Source organism: Orycteropus afer, unplaced genomic scaffold (genome assembly GCF_000298275.1).
Source record: "Orycteropus afer afer isolate SDZICR_OR568_19922 unplaced genomic scaffold, OryAfe1.0 scaffold00318, whole genome shotgun sequence".
Lineage (NCBI taxonomy): Eukaryota > Metazoa > Chordata > Mammalia > Tubulidentata > Orycteropodidae > Orycteropus > Orycteropus afer.
Genome location: NW_006921905.1, coordinates 865,225 through 883,485, shown reverse-complemented (window position 1 = coordinate 883,485; position 18,261 = coordinate 865,225). Strand labels below are relative to the sequence as shown.

Below are 18,261 nucleotides of genomic sequence, written 5' to 3'. Positions count from 1 at the left end.
GCAAAGAATACCAGAAAGATGTTTACTTGTGTTTTATTGACTATGTAAAAGCATTTGATTGTGTGGATCATAAAAAATTATGGATAGCATTGAGAAGAATGGGAGTTCCTGAACACTTGATTGTACTCATGAGGAACCTGTACATTGACCAGGAAGCTGTCATTCCAAATGGAACAAGGGGATACTACATGGTTTAAAAGCAAAAAAGGAGCGTGTCAAGGTTGTATCTTTTCCCCATACTTATTCAATATATATGCTGAGGAAATAATCCGAGAAGCTGGACAATATGAAGCAAAACGTAACATCAGGATTGGAGGTAGAATCATTAACAAACTGAGATACTCAGATGATACAACTTTGCTTGCTGAAAAGCAAGTGCTTGAGGTGCTTACTGATGAAGATTGAAGAATAGACTCTGCAGTATGGATTGTGTCTCAATATAAAGAAAACAAAAATCCTCACAACTGGCTCAATAAGCAGTATCACAATAAATGGAGAGTTGAGGTTGTCAAGAATTCACGTTGCTTGGTTCTACAATCAATGCCAATGGAATCAGCAGTCAAGACATTAGACAACACGTAGCACTGGGCAGGTCAACCACGAAGGAACTGTTTCAAGTGCTGAGGAGCAAGGATGTTTCCTTGAGGACTAAGGTGTGCCTGACACAAACCATGATATTTTCAGTCACCTCGTATTCATGTGAGAGCTGGACAATGAATAAGGAAGACCAAAGAAGAGTTGATGCTTTTGAGTTGTGGTGCTGGCGAAGAATGCTGAAAGTACCATAGAATGCTAAAAGAACTAACAGATCTGTCCTGGAGGAAGTGCAGCCAGAATGCTCCTTGGAAGCAAGAATGGCCAGACTTCGTCTCACCTACCTTGGTCATGTTGTCAGAACGGACCATTCCCTAGAGAAGGATGTAATGCTTGGTAAGGTGGAGGGTCGATGAAAGAGGAGAAGGCCTTCAACAAGGTGGATTGTGACGCGGTGGCTGTGAAAATGGGCTCAAGTATAGCAGAGATCATGCAGCTGATGCAGGATCAGGTGGTGTTTTGTCCTGCTGTGCGTGGGGTTGCTATGAGTCAGAAACGACTCGACGGCACCTAACAACAACAAACAACAACAACAATAACTTCACAAGGTTTTCAGTGGCCAGTTTTTCAGAAGTAGATGGCCCTGTCCTTTTTCCCATTAACAGCAATAGCATAATGTATATATATATGTCATATTTATTTTGATAAATATAATAAATATATGTGTGATAGATCAATAATACACACATACACACACCACTTGCTGTTGAGTCAGTTCCACCTCATGGTGACCCTATGTATGATGGAGTAGAAGAGTGCTCCATTGGGATTTCAGTGGCTGACTTTTCAGAAGTGGATCCCCAGACCTTTCTTCTGAGGCACCTCTGAGCTAATTCAAACCAGAAACCTTTTAATAAGTACAGAACACTTTAATCTTTTGTGCCACCCGGGAACTCCACATACTATATAGATATATACCATATATTATAATAAATATGCCATATAAACTCCAAAACCAAACTCACTGCCATCAAGTGGGACCTGACTCGTAGCAACCCCTCCTTGGGTTTCCAAGGCGGTTTCACTGTGGAAATAGATTGCCCAACCTTCCTTCCAAGGAGTGGCTGGTGGGTTTGAACCTCCAGCCTTCTGGTTAGCAGTCAAATGCCTTAGCCATTATACCACCGGAACTCCTTAATATACCATATATATATATATATAACAAATATATTAGATAAAAAGATAGATAGATAGACAGATGGGAAAACTAAATTATGCTGCAGTAACAACCTTAAAGTCTCAGTGGCTTAAAATGTCAAAAGTTTGTTTTTCATTTACATTACATTTCCATAATGCTTTAGCTGTTGGCCCTTCTCAGCTCTGTCATTGTGTTATCTGAGCTCCAGGGCCCAGGCTGATAAAGCAGCCACTCTGGAATATTTTTTCTTATGATGGCAGTGGGAAAAAAAATAAAGCTCTGGAGGCTCTCACATCAACCCAGAAGTTATATACACTATTTCTTCTCACAGCTCATTGGCCTGGTCACATGGACGTAACCACAAGGCAGCCAGGAAGTACAATCCTGCCACAGTCCAGAAGGACGAATAATATGAATATTAGCACTAATAATGACCAAAAAAAAAAAAAAAAAACCTCACTGCTATTGAGTCAATTCTGACTCATAGCAACTTCCATTGGGTTTCCAAGGCAGTAAATCTGTATGGAAGCAGATCGCCCAGTCTTCCTTCTGCAGAGTGGCTGGTGGGTTTGAACCATCAACGTTCCCGTTAGCAGTCAAATGCCTCAGGCACTTTGCCACCAGAGCTCTTCAGTAATTAATGATCCTGTTATATTTTTAAGGGATTTTAAAACTTTTAATGCTGAAAATATTCCAAATGCATTTTACCTTGGTAGATTTCTTTCCCTTGCACGTAAGTTAACTGAGGATGTTCTGTTTTGTATTAACTTTCAGGTAAATTATGAAAAGCTACTTTGGTTTCTAAAAGTTGCAGTTTCAAATGACCCTCAGCCAAGCAGAACAGTTGTGGACAGTGACCTGAGGAAAACCCAGTGTCCTACTATTATGAATCAAAGGTAGCTTTCTCCCTTTTGGGAGGCAAATTGTTCTTAGACTTCTAAGGCTGCCAGGGCTCTTAGAGGCAATTTGCTATACAGTTTTGCCCAATACAGAATCACTTTTCTCTTCACCAAAATTTGGTTTATGCTCTTAGTTTTCTCTCTCTTATATGCAGGCCTGCATAGAAAGTTATTTGCAGTGATTGCAAATGTTTCTTAACACCAAGCAAGTATGTATATGGGTTTATGTTTGTGTGTGTGTGTAATAATGTTTTATTGTATTTTCAGCAAAGGTTTAGACAGCAGTTCAATAATTTGCCATTCAATAATTTCTACACAAATTGTTCCGTGACATTGGTTACATTCTTCACAATGCATGAACATTCTCATTATTTCCGTTCTGGTTATTCCATTGAGCATGTATGTTTTTTATGAGGTTATAGTGTGCAAATTGAAAACTTCCTTGTGAAATAAATGATTGTGTGCTGATGCAGAGCACATCTACAAAGTATTTTTCCAGAGATACATTCTAAGTCAGTAAACTCCTATGTTAAAGGCACTAACCAAGAAAGGTTGGAGGTACAGGAAACAATCCCCTTTACTAATAACTTCAAGTGAAAACAGAAAGTAAGGAGTATCACTAGAAATGGGGTGGAGTAAAACATGATAGAATTTACTGAGGCAAGAGACAAAGTACAGTAGTTAAGAACATAGCCTCCTTTGCCAGATGGTTGGTCTCAACTTACATTTCCTACTTAGTGGCTGTGTGATATAGAGCATGTTACTTAACCTCTCTATGCTTCTATTCTCCAACTGCAAAATGGGTATAATAACAGACTTCACTTAAGAGAGTTGTTTGTAGCTGTTGTTGTTGTTGTTATGTGCCGTCGAGTCAGCCCCGACTCATAGCGACCCCTCCTTGGGTTTCCGAGGCAGTATCACTACGGAAGTAGGATTGCCCAACCTTCCTTCCGAGGAGTGGCTGGTGGGTTTGAACCGCCAGCCTTCTGATTAGCAGTCAAGTGCTTTAGCCACTATGCTACCAGAGCTCCTGTAGATGAGTGAATAACCACAAAGATCTTAAAATTAATTTCTGGAACATAGTAAGGACGTTGGTCAGGGAAATGACCCCACAAATCATATTAATAGAGTTTTGCAAGACCAATGACTTACTCATTGCAAATACTTTTTTTCAACAACATAAATGGTGACTACACACATGGCAAGGAGCTCTGATGGCACTGTGCCTAAAGCATTTGACTGCCTACGAGAAGGCCGGCAGTTTGAACCCACCAGCTGCTCCAATGAAGGAATATGAGGAAATCTACTTCTGTAAAGATTTATTGCCTTGGAAACCCAATGGGGTCACTATGAATCAGAATCTACTCAACAGAGTGGATATACATGTGGCATCAGGATTGAAAGAAGACTCATTAAAAATTGGTGATATGCAGATGACACAACCTTGCTTGCTGAAAGTGAAGAAGATTTGAAGTACTTACTAATGAAGATGCAAGGCTACAGCCTACAGTATGGATTACATCTTTACATAAAGAAAACAGAAATCCTTGCAACTTGACCAATAAGCAACATCATGATAAATGAAGAAAAGATTGAAGTTATGGATTTCATTTTGCTTGTATCCACAGTCAACACCCATCGAAGCAGAGTCAGGGAATTAAATAATATTATCGCTTTGGGCAAATATGCTACAAAAGATCTCTTTAAAATGTTTAAGGGAAAGATGTCACTTTGAAGACTAAGGCCTGAGCCAAGCCATGGTATTTTCAGTAGTCTCGTATGCATGTGAAAGCTGGACAATGAATAAGAAAGACTAAAGAAGATTTGATGTTTTTGAGCTGTGGCACTGGCAAAGTATACTAAAAGTACCATGAACTACCAGAAGAACTAATAAATCTGTCCTGGAGGAAGTGCAGCCAGAATGTCCCTTGGAAGATAGAATGGCCAAAGTTCGTCCTACCTACTTTGATCATGTTGTCAGAAAGCACCATTTCCTGGAGAAGGATAAGATACTTGAGAAAGTAGAGGGTCAGCAGAAAAGGGAAAGGCCCTCAACAAGATGGATTGACATTGTGACTGCAATGATGAGCTCAGGTATAGCTAAAATTGTGAGACTGGTACAGGACCAAGCAGTATTTCATTCTGTTGTGCATAGGCTCACTATGGGTTGGTGCAGAGTCAGTGGCATCTAACAACAGCAACAATATATGCATGTAAAAACTGAACAGTAAATAAAGAAGACTGCAGGAGAATTGATGCATTCAAGTCTGATGTTGGTGAAGAATAATGAATGTACCATGAACTGCTAGAAGAATGAGCACATCTGTCTTGGAGGAAGTACAGCAAGACTGCTCCTTAGACGAAAGACCGGTGAGGCCTCATCTAGTCATGTTGTCAGTAGGGTCCAGTCCCTAGAGAAAGATATCATGCTTGGTAAAACACAGGGTTAGTGAAAAATGGGATTGACATGATGGCTATGACAATGGGCTCAATCACAGCAGTGGTTGTGAGGATGGCACAGGACTAGGCACTGATTCATTCTGTTGTACATAATAACGATAAGTAAGAAAGACCAAGAAAGACTTGATGCTTTTGAGCTGTGGGGTTGGCAAAGAATACTGAAAATACCATGAACTACTAGAAGAATTAGCAAATCTGTCCTGGAGGAAGTGCAGCCAGTTTGTTGCACATAGGGTCGCTATGAGTCAGAACTGACTCATTGGCACTTAGAAACAATAACAATTTATTAGTGTTTCTTACTATTTTAAAATTATCCTTTCAGAAGGAACTCTTCAATTATTGCTTTTAAGTGCTATGGAATCATTTCAAACTCATAGCAACCTATGTACAACAGAATGAAACACTGCCCAGTCTTGCACCATTCCCATAATTATCGCTATGTTTGAGCCCATTGTGTTGGCAGCCATTGTGTTAGTCCATCTTTTTTGAGGATCTTCCTTTTTTCCTTTGCCCCTCTACTTTCCCAAGCCAGATTTCCTTCTCCAAGAACTGTTCCTTTCTAATAATATGTTCCAAGTACATGATACCAAGTCTCAGCATCCTCCCTTAAAAGCACGTTCAGGCTGTACTTCTTCCAAGACAGATTTGTTTGTTCTTCTGATAGTCCATAGCATATATAGTATTCTTCACCAACACCATAATTCAAAGATAACAGTCTGCTTTAATCTTCCTTATTCAGTGTCCAGCTTTTGCATATATATAAGTTGTGATACTTGGGGCTGTGTGTCAACTTGGTTGGACCCTGATTCTGAGTGGTTTAAACTGTTGTGTTGTGGTTATTACTATGATGAGATCTGATGTATATGCTTTGAGCAGCCAATCCATTGCAAGGGAGTTTCTCTAAGGCTGTGAGCTGCTTCCAATATATATATGGATATCCTAGGAAAAATTATAGAACCTTCTATGGATCTGGATCCTGTTGTGCTGCCTATAACTGTCCATGAGGGAGCAATCCACAATTCTGCCTGGTGATCTTGGATTCATCATTCGCTGAAGTCAACATCCGGTCTACTGCCTACTAACCTTGAGCTCATCAGCCTCTGTAGATATGTGAGTTGAGAGAAGCCTCCAGCTTGATGTTTGATCAGAACTTGGGACTTACCAGTCTCTATAACTGTCAGCCATTTTCCTAAGGTAATTCTCTCTCTATATATATAAGCTTCACTGGTTTTGCTTCTCCAGAAAACCCAGCCTAACACATAAGGTGATTGAAATTTCTGTGACTTATGTCAAGCACACCATAGTCCTCGAAGTGACATCTTTGCTTTCTAACACTTTAAAGAGGTCTTTTGTATCAGATTTTCCCAATGCAATAAGTCGTTTGATTTCTTGACTGCTGCTTCCATGGGTGGTGTTTGTGGATCCAAATACAATGAAATCCTTGACAACTTCCATCTTTTCTCCATTTATCATGATGTTGCTTATCTTGATTCCAGTTCGAGTTTGCTTTCTTTATGTTGAGGTATAATCCATACTGAGGCTGTAGTCTTATTTCTTAATCAATACTTATTTCGAGTCCTCCTCACTTTCAGCAAGCAAGGTTGTATCACATGCATATCACATTTTGCTCATGAGTCTTCCTCCAATCCTGATGGCACATTCTCATATAATTTGCTCAGCATGCAGACTGAGCAAGTATGGTGAAAAGTTACAACCCTGACACATACCTTTTCTTATTTTAAACCATGCAGTATGCCCTTGTTCTATGCAAACAACTACCTCTTGCTCTATGTACACGCTCGTCATGAGCACAATGAAGTGTTCAGGAATTCCCATTCTTCACAATGTTATCCTTAATTCTTTATGATCCACAAACTCAAATGCCTTTGCATAGTCAATAAAACACAGGTGAACATCTTTCTGATACTCTCTGCTTTCAGCCAAGATCCATCTGACATCATCAATGATACTCCTCATTCCACAGCCTCTTTGAATCCAGGTTTAATTTCTGGTAGTTCCCTGTCAATATACTGCTGTAACCACTTTTGAGTTATCTTTAGGAAAATTTTACTTGCATGTCATATTAATGATGTTGTTTGTTAACTTCCACATTTTGTTGGATCACCTGTCTCTGGAATACTCATAAATATGGCTCTCTTCCAGTCAGTTGGCCAGATATCTGTCTTCCAAATTCCTTAGCAAAGATGAGTGGGCACTTCCAGCATTGCATCCAATTGTTGAAACACCTCAATTGGTCTTCTGTCCATTCCTTGTTTTGTCCCTCGAAACCTTCAGTATTACAACTTGGGGCTTGAATATTGTCTTCAGTTTTTTCAGCTTAACTAATCCCAAGCAAATTCTTCCCTTGTGATTTTCTAACTCCAGGTCTTTATACATTGCATTTTAATACTTTACTTTGTCTTCTTGAGCTGCCCTTTTAAATTTATGTTCAGCTTTTTTACTTCATCATTTCTTCCATTAGCTTTAGCTACTCTGTGTTCAAGAGAAAGTTTCAAGATCTCTTCTAAAATTCCATTTTAGATGATGTATAAATTTGAATAAGTCATTTTAATTGGTATTCCTTGAAGGAATATGGATATTATGCTAACACTGACAGCATTGTACTTCAGGATTGAACTTGAAATGTTCTTTTTGACAATGAATACAATGCCTCTCCTCTTCAATTTGTCATTCCCACCATAGTATACCATATGATTGTCTAACTCAAAATGGTCAAAAAAGAATAAACTCTTTTCAATTACAAATAAAAATGTCACATGGCATTGGAGATAATTGTTTCAATCTATGAAATAGCAAAGATTTCCTGTAAGATGTCCCTGAGCCAAGTGTTGGACTTGATTCCCTTCTACAGTATATCCCTTTTGATTGTGATACTTCATTCAACAAAATTCATTAAATAGCAGCTACTTTCCAGGCACAATTTACTAGACACCGTGAATTCAGGGGTTGGAAAGGCCCAGTCTCTCCCTCCATGGTTCATAATCCAAAGAAAATGATACAGCCATGTGGTGTGCTGGTTAAATATCACCACAGAAACAATTTTCCTACTGAGATCCATAAACCTTAGAAATTTTTAATACTCAGCATCCAACTTTCATATAATACAGATCATGTCATTGTGGCCCTGAGAGATTATAGAATACACACTGGAGCACACAGCCACTCATTGGCAGATATTGGTCTTATAAGTGCAAGACAATAGCCCTTGTCTGACCCCTCAACTATGTTAAATATCTGTGATATGGACCCATAGTTTTTTCCCTTTAAAACAGTCATTGCACTTGTAATTACTTATTTGACATTTGAGGTTGAGTGGTGTGACCTGGCCAACTCTGTGTCTAATATAGTTCTAAAATAGTTCCTGATAGATGGCAAATGCACAATTAATATTTGTTGAATTTAATCAGCACATTAATTTAATCTGGCAATCTAAGAGAGCATGCACTACTTAACTTGCAGGGACATCTGGATATCTGCTCTTTACAAAAAAAAAAAAAGTGCATAACAAGTTCATTTTGAGCTCATCAGAGATGGTGTTGCTTTATACAAACCAGACTGTGAGTTTGTGCAAGTGCAGGGCTGAATGTCTCTAATGAATGTAAACTTTTTTTAAATTAATGTGCTACTCAGGAAAATGCCCTCCATAATGTTCTGTCAAGTAGAATCTTTAATGAGGCAGTTCTATGATGTTTATAAAGTTTCCAGCATTGCCATTGGCAGTAGGGGTGGCAACAGCTCTCATCATCTGAGTTGGATCAGATGAAATAAACTCTTGCAGCAGGCCTTCCAAGAAGTCTCACAAGCTGCAAGAAATGGGTTCCATACAACACCTGTCCATTCAGTACTGAGTGTACTGAGCTGGGGGCCAAAGGCTGATGGATTCCTATCCTAGAAAATGGTGTTCCAAGAAAAGAAGAAAGAAAGGTTCTGAGTCAAATCTGGGACAGAGACATCTAATTGGCAGGGGCTGGCTCATGTGCCTTTACTGAAAACATAAGCTGAAAAAGTAAATAGCTGGCATTTTCCTCTGCTGGATTGGGAAGTGGACTCTGTACCAGGAGCTGAGGAATTCCCTAAGCAAGGGAAAGGAGGTACAGAATCTGGGTGACCAAAACAAAGACAAATATCCACTATTCCCCTACTATACCAAACTTTTGGAAAACATTATGAATTACTAAGCAGTTCAGAATAGAATGATTTCTAGCCAAAGCTAGAGTAAAAGTGACAAAGAAAGAGAAAATACAATATGAACTTTAAGAAAAATTATAACTAGTTGCTAGTGGAGTCACTTCCAACTCACGGCATCCATAGGTTTCACTTGTAACACCTTACATTAGTATGATACATTTGTTAGAATTAATGATCCAATGGAGTCCCTAGGTAGTAGAAACAGTTAATAAACTCAGGGGCTAACCAAAAAATTGAATGGAGTTTGGAGTCCACCCAGGGGTGCCTCAAAAGAAAGGCCTAGAGATCTACAATCAAGATATTACTGGTGATTGAATGTGAAAGTTGGAAACAAGGAAGAAGCATTGGTAGTTTAAAAAAAAATGACATTGGTGATAGAAATGATGCTGGAGTAGACATGAGAATTTTGCAAAATTGAGGACGGCTTCATTGCAAATACAATTCTTCAACAGCACAAGTGACAACTTTATACATGGACCTCATGAGATGGAACACACAGAACTCAAATCAATGACATCTATGAAAACCCTCTGGAGCACAGTTCTACCCTGAGAAACATAGAATTACCAGGAAAAGTTGTTGTTGTTCTTAGGTGCCATCAAGTCATCCCCAACTGAGAGCAACCCTGCATACAACAGAATGAAACACCTCCCTGTCCAGTGCCATCCTCACAATCTTTGATATGCTACAACCCATTATTGCAACCACTGTGTCAATCCATCTCATTGAGGGTCCTCTCCTTGTCTGCTGACACTTCTACTTTACCGAGCATAGTATCTGTCTCCAGGGAATGATCCCTTCTAACAACATGATCAGGGTAGGTGAGATGAAGTTTGGCCATTCTGCCTTCCAAGGAGCATTCCAGCTGCACTTCCTCCAAGCCAGATTTGTTCATTCTTCTAGCAGTCCATGGTATTTTCAATATTCTTTGCCAACACTACAATTCAAAAGCATCAACTCTTCTTCAGTCTTCCTTATTCATTGTCACGCTTTCACATGCATATAAAGTGCACCTTGTCTTCAAACTGACCTCTTTGCTTCTTAACACTTTAAAGAGGTCTTTTGCAGAAGATTTGTCCAGTGCAATATGATGTCTGATGTTTTGACTGCTGCTTCCATGGGTATTGATTGTGGATCCATGTAAAGTTAGTTGGTAAAATATTTATTTTATCATAACACTTATCATCCTATTGTTCTTCACCTGCAATTTAGAGTACATCCATGATATAAAGAATCTTAATATATGTTGTGCATGCTGGGCCATAAGTTCTTTTTTTGATGATGAATGCATCAAAAAGAACATTTCAGTATCTATCCTGAAGTACAATGCTGTCAGGGATAATATTCATACTCCTAAAAGGAAAACAAATCAATACCACTATTATTCAAATTTAAACACCAACCACTAAAGACAAGGTTGAAGAAATTGAAGATTTTTACCAACTTCTACAGTCTGAAATTGATCAAACATGCAATCAAGATATTACTGGTGAGTGGAATGTGAAAGTTGGAAACAAGGAAGAAGCATTGGTAGTTAAAAAAAAAAAAAAGCATTGGTGATAGAAATGATGCTGAAGAAGACATGAGCATTTTGCAAAATTGAAGAGTTTTTCATTGCAAATATAATTCTTCAATAACACAAGTGGCAACTTTATACATGGACCTCATGAGATAGAATACACAGAAATCAAATCAATGACATCTATGGAAAGAGACAATGGAGAAGCTCAATATCATCAATCAAAACAAAGTCAGGAACTGACTGTGGAACAGACCATCTGTTGCTCATATGCAAGTTCAAGTCGAAGCTGAAGAAAATTAAAACAAATCCACAAAAGCCAAAATATGACTTGCAATATACCTGCATTTAGAGAAGATCTGAAAAATAGATTTGATGCATTGAACAGCAATGATCAAAGACTCCAGGAGTTGTGGGATGGCATCAAGAACATCATACGTGAAGAAAGTAAAAGGCCATTAGAAAGATAGTAAAGGAAGAAAAGACCAAAATGGATGTCAGAAGAGATTCTGATATTTACTCTTGAATAGAGAGTAGCTAAAGCAAATGGAAGAAATGATATTAACAGAAGATTTCAAAGGGAAGCTCGAGACGATAAAGTATTATAATGAAACATGCAAAGACCTGGACTTAAAAAACCAAAAGAGAAGAACACAAAAGTATTTTTCAAGCTGAAAGAACTAAAGAGAAAAATCAAGCCTCAAATGGCAATACTGAAGGATTCTGAGGGCAAAATATTGAACAATGTAGGAAGCATTAAAAGAAAATGGAAGGAATACACAGAATCACTGTATCAAAAAGAATTGGTTGACATTCAATCATTTGGGGATGTAGCATATAATCTAAAACCAATAGTATTGATGGAAGAAGTACAAGCTGCCCTGCAGGAATTGGTGAAAACAAGATTCTAGGATTTGACAGAATACTCACTGAGATGCTTCAACAAATGGATATAGCACTGGATGTGCTTATTTGTTTATGCCAAAAAATACTTGGAAGACAGCTACCTGACCAACTGACTGGAATAGATCCATATGTTTGCCCATTCCAAAGAAAGATAATCCAACAGAATGTGACAATTATTGAACAATATCATTAATATCACATTCAGGGGCAATTTTGTTGATAATTCAAAAATAGTTGCAGTACTCTATCGACAGGTGACTTCCAGAAATTCAACCAGGATTCAGAAGAGGACATTGAACAAAGGATACCATTGCTGATGTGAGGTAGATCTTGGCTGAAAGTAAATACCAGAAAGATGTTTACCTATGTTTTATTGACTATGCAAATGCATTCAACTATATGGATCATAAGAAATTATGGATAACATTGCAAAGAATGGGAATTTGACAACACTTAATTGTGCTCATGAGGAATCTGCACATAGACAAAGAGGCAGTTGTTGGAACAGTACAAGGGTTTAAAATAAGGAAAGATGTGTGTCAGGGCTGTATAATTTCACCATACTTATTCAAATTGTAAGCTGAGCAAATATTCCAAGAATCTGGACTATATGAAGGACATGGCATCAGGATTGGAGAAAGTCTCATTAACAACCTGCAATATGTAGATGACACAACCTTGCTTGCTGAAAGTGAAGGTGATTTAAAGAACTTACTGATAAAGATGAAAGACTTTTTCCATATGGATTACATCTCAGCATAAAGAAAACAAAATCCTCACAACTGGTCCAATAAGTAGCATCATGACAAATGGAGAAAAGATTGAAGTTGTAAAAGATTTTATTTTACTTGGATCCACCATCAACACCACAGAAGCAGCAGTCAAGAAATCATTGTATTTCACTGGGCAAATCTGCTTCTAAAAATCTCTTTAAAGTGTTAAGGAGCAAAGATATCACTTTGAAAAGTAAGGTGCACCTAACCTAACCCATGGTGTTTTCAGTTGCCTCATATACACATGAAAGCTGAATAATGAATAAGGAAGACCAAAGAAGAGTTGATGTCTTTGAATTGTGGTGTTGCCTAAGAATACTGAAAAATACCATGGACTGCCAGAAGAATGAACAAATCTTTGCTGAAAGAAGTGCAGCCACAATGCTCCTTAGAAGCAAAAATAGCCAGTTCATCTCACCTACTTTGGTCATGTGGTCAGAAGAGACCAGGGCCTAGAGAAGGCTATCATGCTTGGTAAAGTAGAGGGTCAGTGGAAACAGGGAAGACCTTCAGTGAGATGGATTGACACAGTGGCTGCCATGATGGGCCCAAGCATAGCATGGACTGTGAGGATGTGCAATGCTGGGCAGTGTTTTTTTTTTTTTTTTAATTGTACATAGGATCACTATGAGTTGGAGCCAAATTGATGGCACTTAAGACCATAAGTGGATAATTATTTCCAAAACACTTTTGAGTTTTCAAGAAGGTTGGGCAATCCTACTTCCGTAGGGATACTGCCTTGGAAACCCAAGGAGGGGTCGCTATGAGTCAGGGCTGACTCGATGGCACATAACAACAACAACAACAACAGCTATAAAAAGCAGGCTGTTGATCTGTTTCAGGATTTACACTGATGCAGGTTTCCTGGCTACTGAAGTCTGCCAGGACATGCTTTGCTTCATGGCAATAGGTGCAGTTTGGATATTTGATTCACAATAAGGAATTATCTGGGCTTAAGAAAAATGAGATCAAGCAGTTAAAATAAACTACTACAATCATTTCTAATTTTTCTCTCAACAAGAGCTAGAAAGAAGGATAATAAGTTTTGTTCTGTCAAACAAATTGGTTGGTGCCTCCTGGAAGAGACTATAACACTCTCTGGAATGAAGCAGCTCTGAGTTAGTCTGTGAAATCTCCAAATGCAGTCTCTTGACCAGAGATAAAGAGATACAGAACACCTTATTAGGTGGGTTCTCAGGTCAGAAGGTGTGTACAGAGGTGAAGAACATAATATGAAGGTGCATAGCTGCTTTGTGTGAATTGACTTTTCATAGCATTTCTTGTTCCCTGTCCCATCAGTCCTTCATCCCAAGACTCCTATTTGCCATCAGACATGAACAACAGCCTTTTAGAGGTTTTGAAGATGGCACTAAAGACAGCCAATGGCAAAATCAACATAGACAACCTCAATTTGAATTTTCGAAAAGAAGATCGCTCATTCTCAGGGTGTCTTCCTCCACCCAAGGTAACCAAAATTATATTTCATATTTGCTCATCTCTAAAAAGATACTCTAGAACATTGAGCCCATAGTAATAAGACACAGTTATGATCTATATTGTGCCTGTGGATTACATTATACAATTGTTTTCTTTGTTCTAGAGAAGCAAAACAGAAAAAAAAGAAATTGTGAAATATGCAGAATTGGTCTAAAAATCATTTATATATAACTATATTTTAACAATAGATGATAGGACAGTGCTCAAATAACATTTCATGATGGAAAACAAATAATTTTTCCAAAGCCAAATGTTCATCTCTCATACCCTCTCCCAGTTTCAGATGTGGTCAGCAGGTAATTTTGCATTCGTTGTTGTTGTTAGGTGCCGTCGAGTCATCTCTGACTCATAGTGACCCTGTGTGCAGCAGAATGAAACACTGCCTGATCCTGTGCCAGCCTCACAATCCTTGCTATACCAGAGCCCCTCATTGCAGCCACTGTGTCAAGCCATCTCATTGAGGGCCTTCCCCTTTTTCCTTGACCTTCCACTTTACCAAGCATGATATCCTTCTCCAGGGAATGGTTTCTTCTGACAATATGACCAACGTAGGTGAGACAAAGTCTGGCCGTTCTCGCTTCCAAGGATTATTCAGGCTGCACTTCTTCCAGGACAGATTTGTCAGTCCTTTTAGCAGACCATGGTACTCTTAGCATTCTTTTCCAACACCACAATTCAAAAGCATCAACTTTTCTTCGATCTTCCTTATCCATTGTCCAGCTCTCACATGCATAAGAGGTGATTGAAAATACCATAGTTTGGGTTAGGCACACCTTAGTCTTCAAGGAGACATCTTTGCTCTTCAGCACTTGAAAGGTCTTTTGCAGCAGATTTGCCCAATGCAATACATTGTCTGATGTCTTGACTCCTGCTTCCATGGGTGTTGACTATAGACCCAACAGGTAATATGAAATCCTTGACAACTTAAAACTTTTCTTCATTTATCATGAAGTTGTTTATTGGACCAGTTGTAAGGATTTTTGTTTTCTTCATCTTGAGGTGTAATCCATACTGCAGACTGTAGTCTTTAATCTTCATCAGTGTTCTGGTTACCTAGTGCCACTCTGACAGGAATATACTACAAATGGGATGGCCTTAACAAACAGGAGTTTATTCTTACAATTGGAGGCTTTAAGTTCAAGTTCAAAGTACCAGGCTCTAGGGGCTAGGTGAAAGCCTCTCAACCTTGGGGTCTAGCTCTGCCTCCTGCTCCTGGCCCACTGGAGCTAGAGGTGTTTCTTCACTCAAACAGCTGCTGGCTGCTGAGGCTGAGAAGCCCCAAGTTTGACAAGTAAAAACGGCACAGTCCTGATGTTACCAAACCACACAACAGGCCATTAACTTAAGTCTATTTTAAGTCCCAAGGTTGGCAGAGCATAGCAGGCTGCTGAGCAACAACACACCTACATGCAGGATCCAAGCATGCCATAGGATAGAGACCATTCCCAAGGCTTCTCCTTACATACAGAAAGCAGACCACATCCCAAAGGCAGCTACCCAGCTGCTTGTGGTAGATCCCACCATGGAGTTGATTGCCAGTCTCATCATGGGGAAAAACTACCACCAGCTGCCCACCCACTCAACCAGGCCCAGCCAAGTTGACACACAAACATAACTACCACAATCAGTAAGTGCTTCAAGTCATCCTCACTTTCAGCAAGCAAAGTTGAGTCGTCTGCATATTGCAGGTTGTTAATGAGTCTTCCTCCAATCCTGATGCCATACTCTTTTTCATATAATCCACCTTCTTGGATTATTTGCTCAACATACAAGTTGAATAAGTGTGGTGAAATGATACAGCCTTGACACACTCCCTTCTTGATTTTGAACCATGCAGTATCTCCTTGTTCTGTTCGAATGACAGCCTCCTGGTCTGTGTACAGGTTCCTCATGAGTACAATCAAGTGTTCTGGAATTCTCATTCATCTCAATGTTATCAATAATTTGTTATGACCCACACAATCGAATGCTTTGGCATAGACAATAAAACATAACTAAACATCTTTCTTTGCTTTCAACTAAGATTCATCTGACCTCAGCAATGATATCCCTCATTCCACGTCCTCTTCTGAATCCAGCTTGCATTTCTGGAAGCTCTCTGTCAACATAATGCTGAAACTGTTTTTTAATTATCTTCAGTAAGATTTTATTTGCATGTGATATTAATGACACTGTTTGATAATTTTGACATTCTGAGGGATAACTTTTCTTTGAAATGAGTACAAATATGGATCTCTGCCAATCAGTTAGCCAGGTAGCTGTCTTCCAAATCTCTTGGAATAGCCAAGTGAATGCCTCTAGTGGAGCATCCATTTGTTGAAACATCTCAGTGGATATTCCGTCAATTCTTGGATCCTTGTTCTTTGCCGATTCCTTCAGTGCAGCTTCAACTTCTTCCTTCAATACCATTGATTCTTGACCATATGCCACCTGCTGAAATATATGAACAGCAACCAATTTTTTTTGGTACAGTGACTCTGTGTATTCCTTCCATCTTTTTTTTTTTTTTTGAACTTCCTGCATCATTCAATATTTTGCCCATTGAATTTTTCAGCATTGCAACTTAGGGCTTACATTTTTCCCTCAGTTCTTTCAGCTTGAGAAATACCAAGTGTGTTCTTCCCTTTTGGTTTTCTAACTCCAGGTCTTTGCACATTTCATTATAGTAATTGACTGTCTTCTTGAGCTGCTTTTTGAAATCTTTCTTCAGCTCTTTTATCTTGTCATTTTTTCCATTTGTTTTAGCTACTCTCTGCTCAAGGGCAAGTTTCAGAGTCTCTTTTGACATCGCTTTTGGCCTTTTCTTCCATTCTTGTCTTTCTAGTGACCTTTTGCTTTCTTCATGAATAATATTCTTGATGTCATCCCACAATTCCTCTGATTTTCAGTCATTGGTGTTTAATGCATCAAATCAGTTCTTTAAATGGTCTCTAAATTCAGGAGGGATATTATCAAGATCATATTTTGGCTCTCATGGACTTGTTTTAATTGTTTTCAACTTCAACTTGAACATGCATATGAGCAGTTGATGGTCTGTTCCACAATCAGGTTCTGGCCTTGTTTTGGCCAAAGATATTGAACTTCTCTGTCCCATTCATTAGGAAGACCATTTTAGGTACTGATGAATTTAGTGCTGATAGAGAGTAGCATGTTGTGTGGAGCAGTAATTGTCAGTGCAAATATGTTTCATAGAGAATGATCCAGTACTATATTAATTCATGTATCTTCTTTAGCCTAACATATCTCATCATGAGGGTACTTCAGATATAGGTGAAATAGTAATTACTACTGATACTTTGTCATCGTCTCCCTTTATTGATTTCTTCCAGTGTATCAAGCACTGTGCTAAATACTTAAATTATTTTATTTAATTCTTGTAAAAGTAATACTTACAAAATACTACAAAATGTAAGTGAATAGTATTATCACCATTTCACAAATGAGAAAAAAAACCTTGAGTCTCAGAAAGATCCAGCTGAATCACCCAATGGGCACAGTTGCTAAATGGCAAAAGCAGGATTTGTAGCACAGAAAAATACTGGAAATTCAGAACCAGAATTGGAGCTCCATTTAGATAGAAGATATCTGGAAGATTTGATTTAGTCCATTGTAAAAGAGTTAGAATTCTAAGGGAGGAAAATGGAATGGAAACTCTAGGCAAAAAAAAAAAAAAAATTTTGTAGGAAAAAATAGAAAATGCCTGTTATCTAGGTAGATAGGGAGTTGAGTCAGACAATTTAGCATAACAAGTGATGTGTTCCTAAGGCAGCAAGGTCACGATATGCTGAAAATTGGTTCTTATTTTAGAGCAAAAGCTGCTTTCTCAATGCTTTCATTTATAAGGCCACTGTACAAAGACATAGCTTATGTTTGTGTGTGCATGTGTATTACACATGCAAACATGTATCACTAGAAAGATATACTGCAGGAACACTGCAGGAAATCTACTTATCATAAGTGACTTTTACGATGGTCATGAGCAGATGGATAGAAACAGACCAAGAAACACCAATTATTTGTTAGATTGGAAAATACATAACATGATTTGTGAGCTTGAATACTCTCAGATGATATTTGTAGAATGCTATATGTTGTTGTTGTTGTTGTTTGCCATCGAGTCGGCCCCGACTCATAGCGACCCCTCCTTGGGTTTCCGAGGCAGTATCCCTACGGAAGTAGGATTGCCCAACCTTCCTTCCGAGGAGTGGCTGGTGGGTTTGAACCGCCTGACTTGAAATCAAAATACTTTTACTTAAACTCATTGAA

General features: G+C 38.7%; 1 protein-coding gene across 1 annotated transcript in view; it reads left to right on the top strand.

The window, feature by feature from the left end:
* Positions 1-18,261, top strand: part of CUNH1orf87 (chromosome unknown C1orf87 homolog) — a 143,540-nt gene that overhangs the window by 68,920 nt on the left and 56,359 nt on the right. The window contains exons 5-6 of the mRNA XM_042782439.1: positions 2,507-2,628; positions 13,798-13,963. Coding sequence (XP_042638373.1) covers positions 2,507-2,628; positions 13,798-13,963 — 288 coding nt within the window. The remainder of the gene's footprint in view (positions 1-2,506; positions 2,629-13,797; positions 13,964-18,261) is intronic.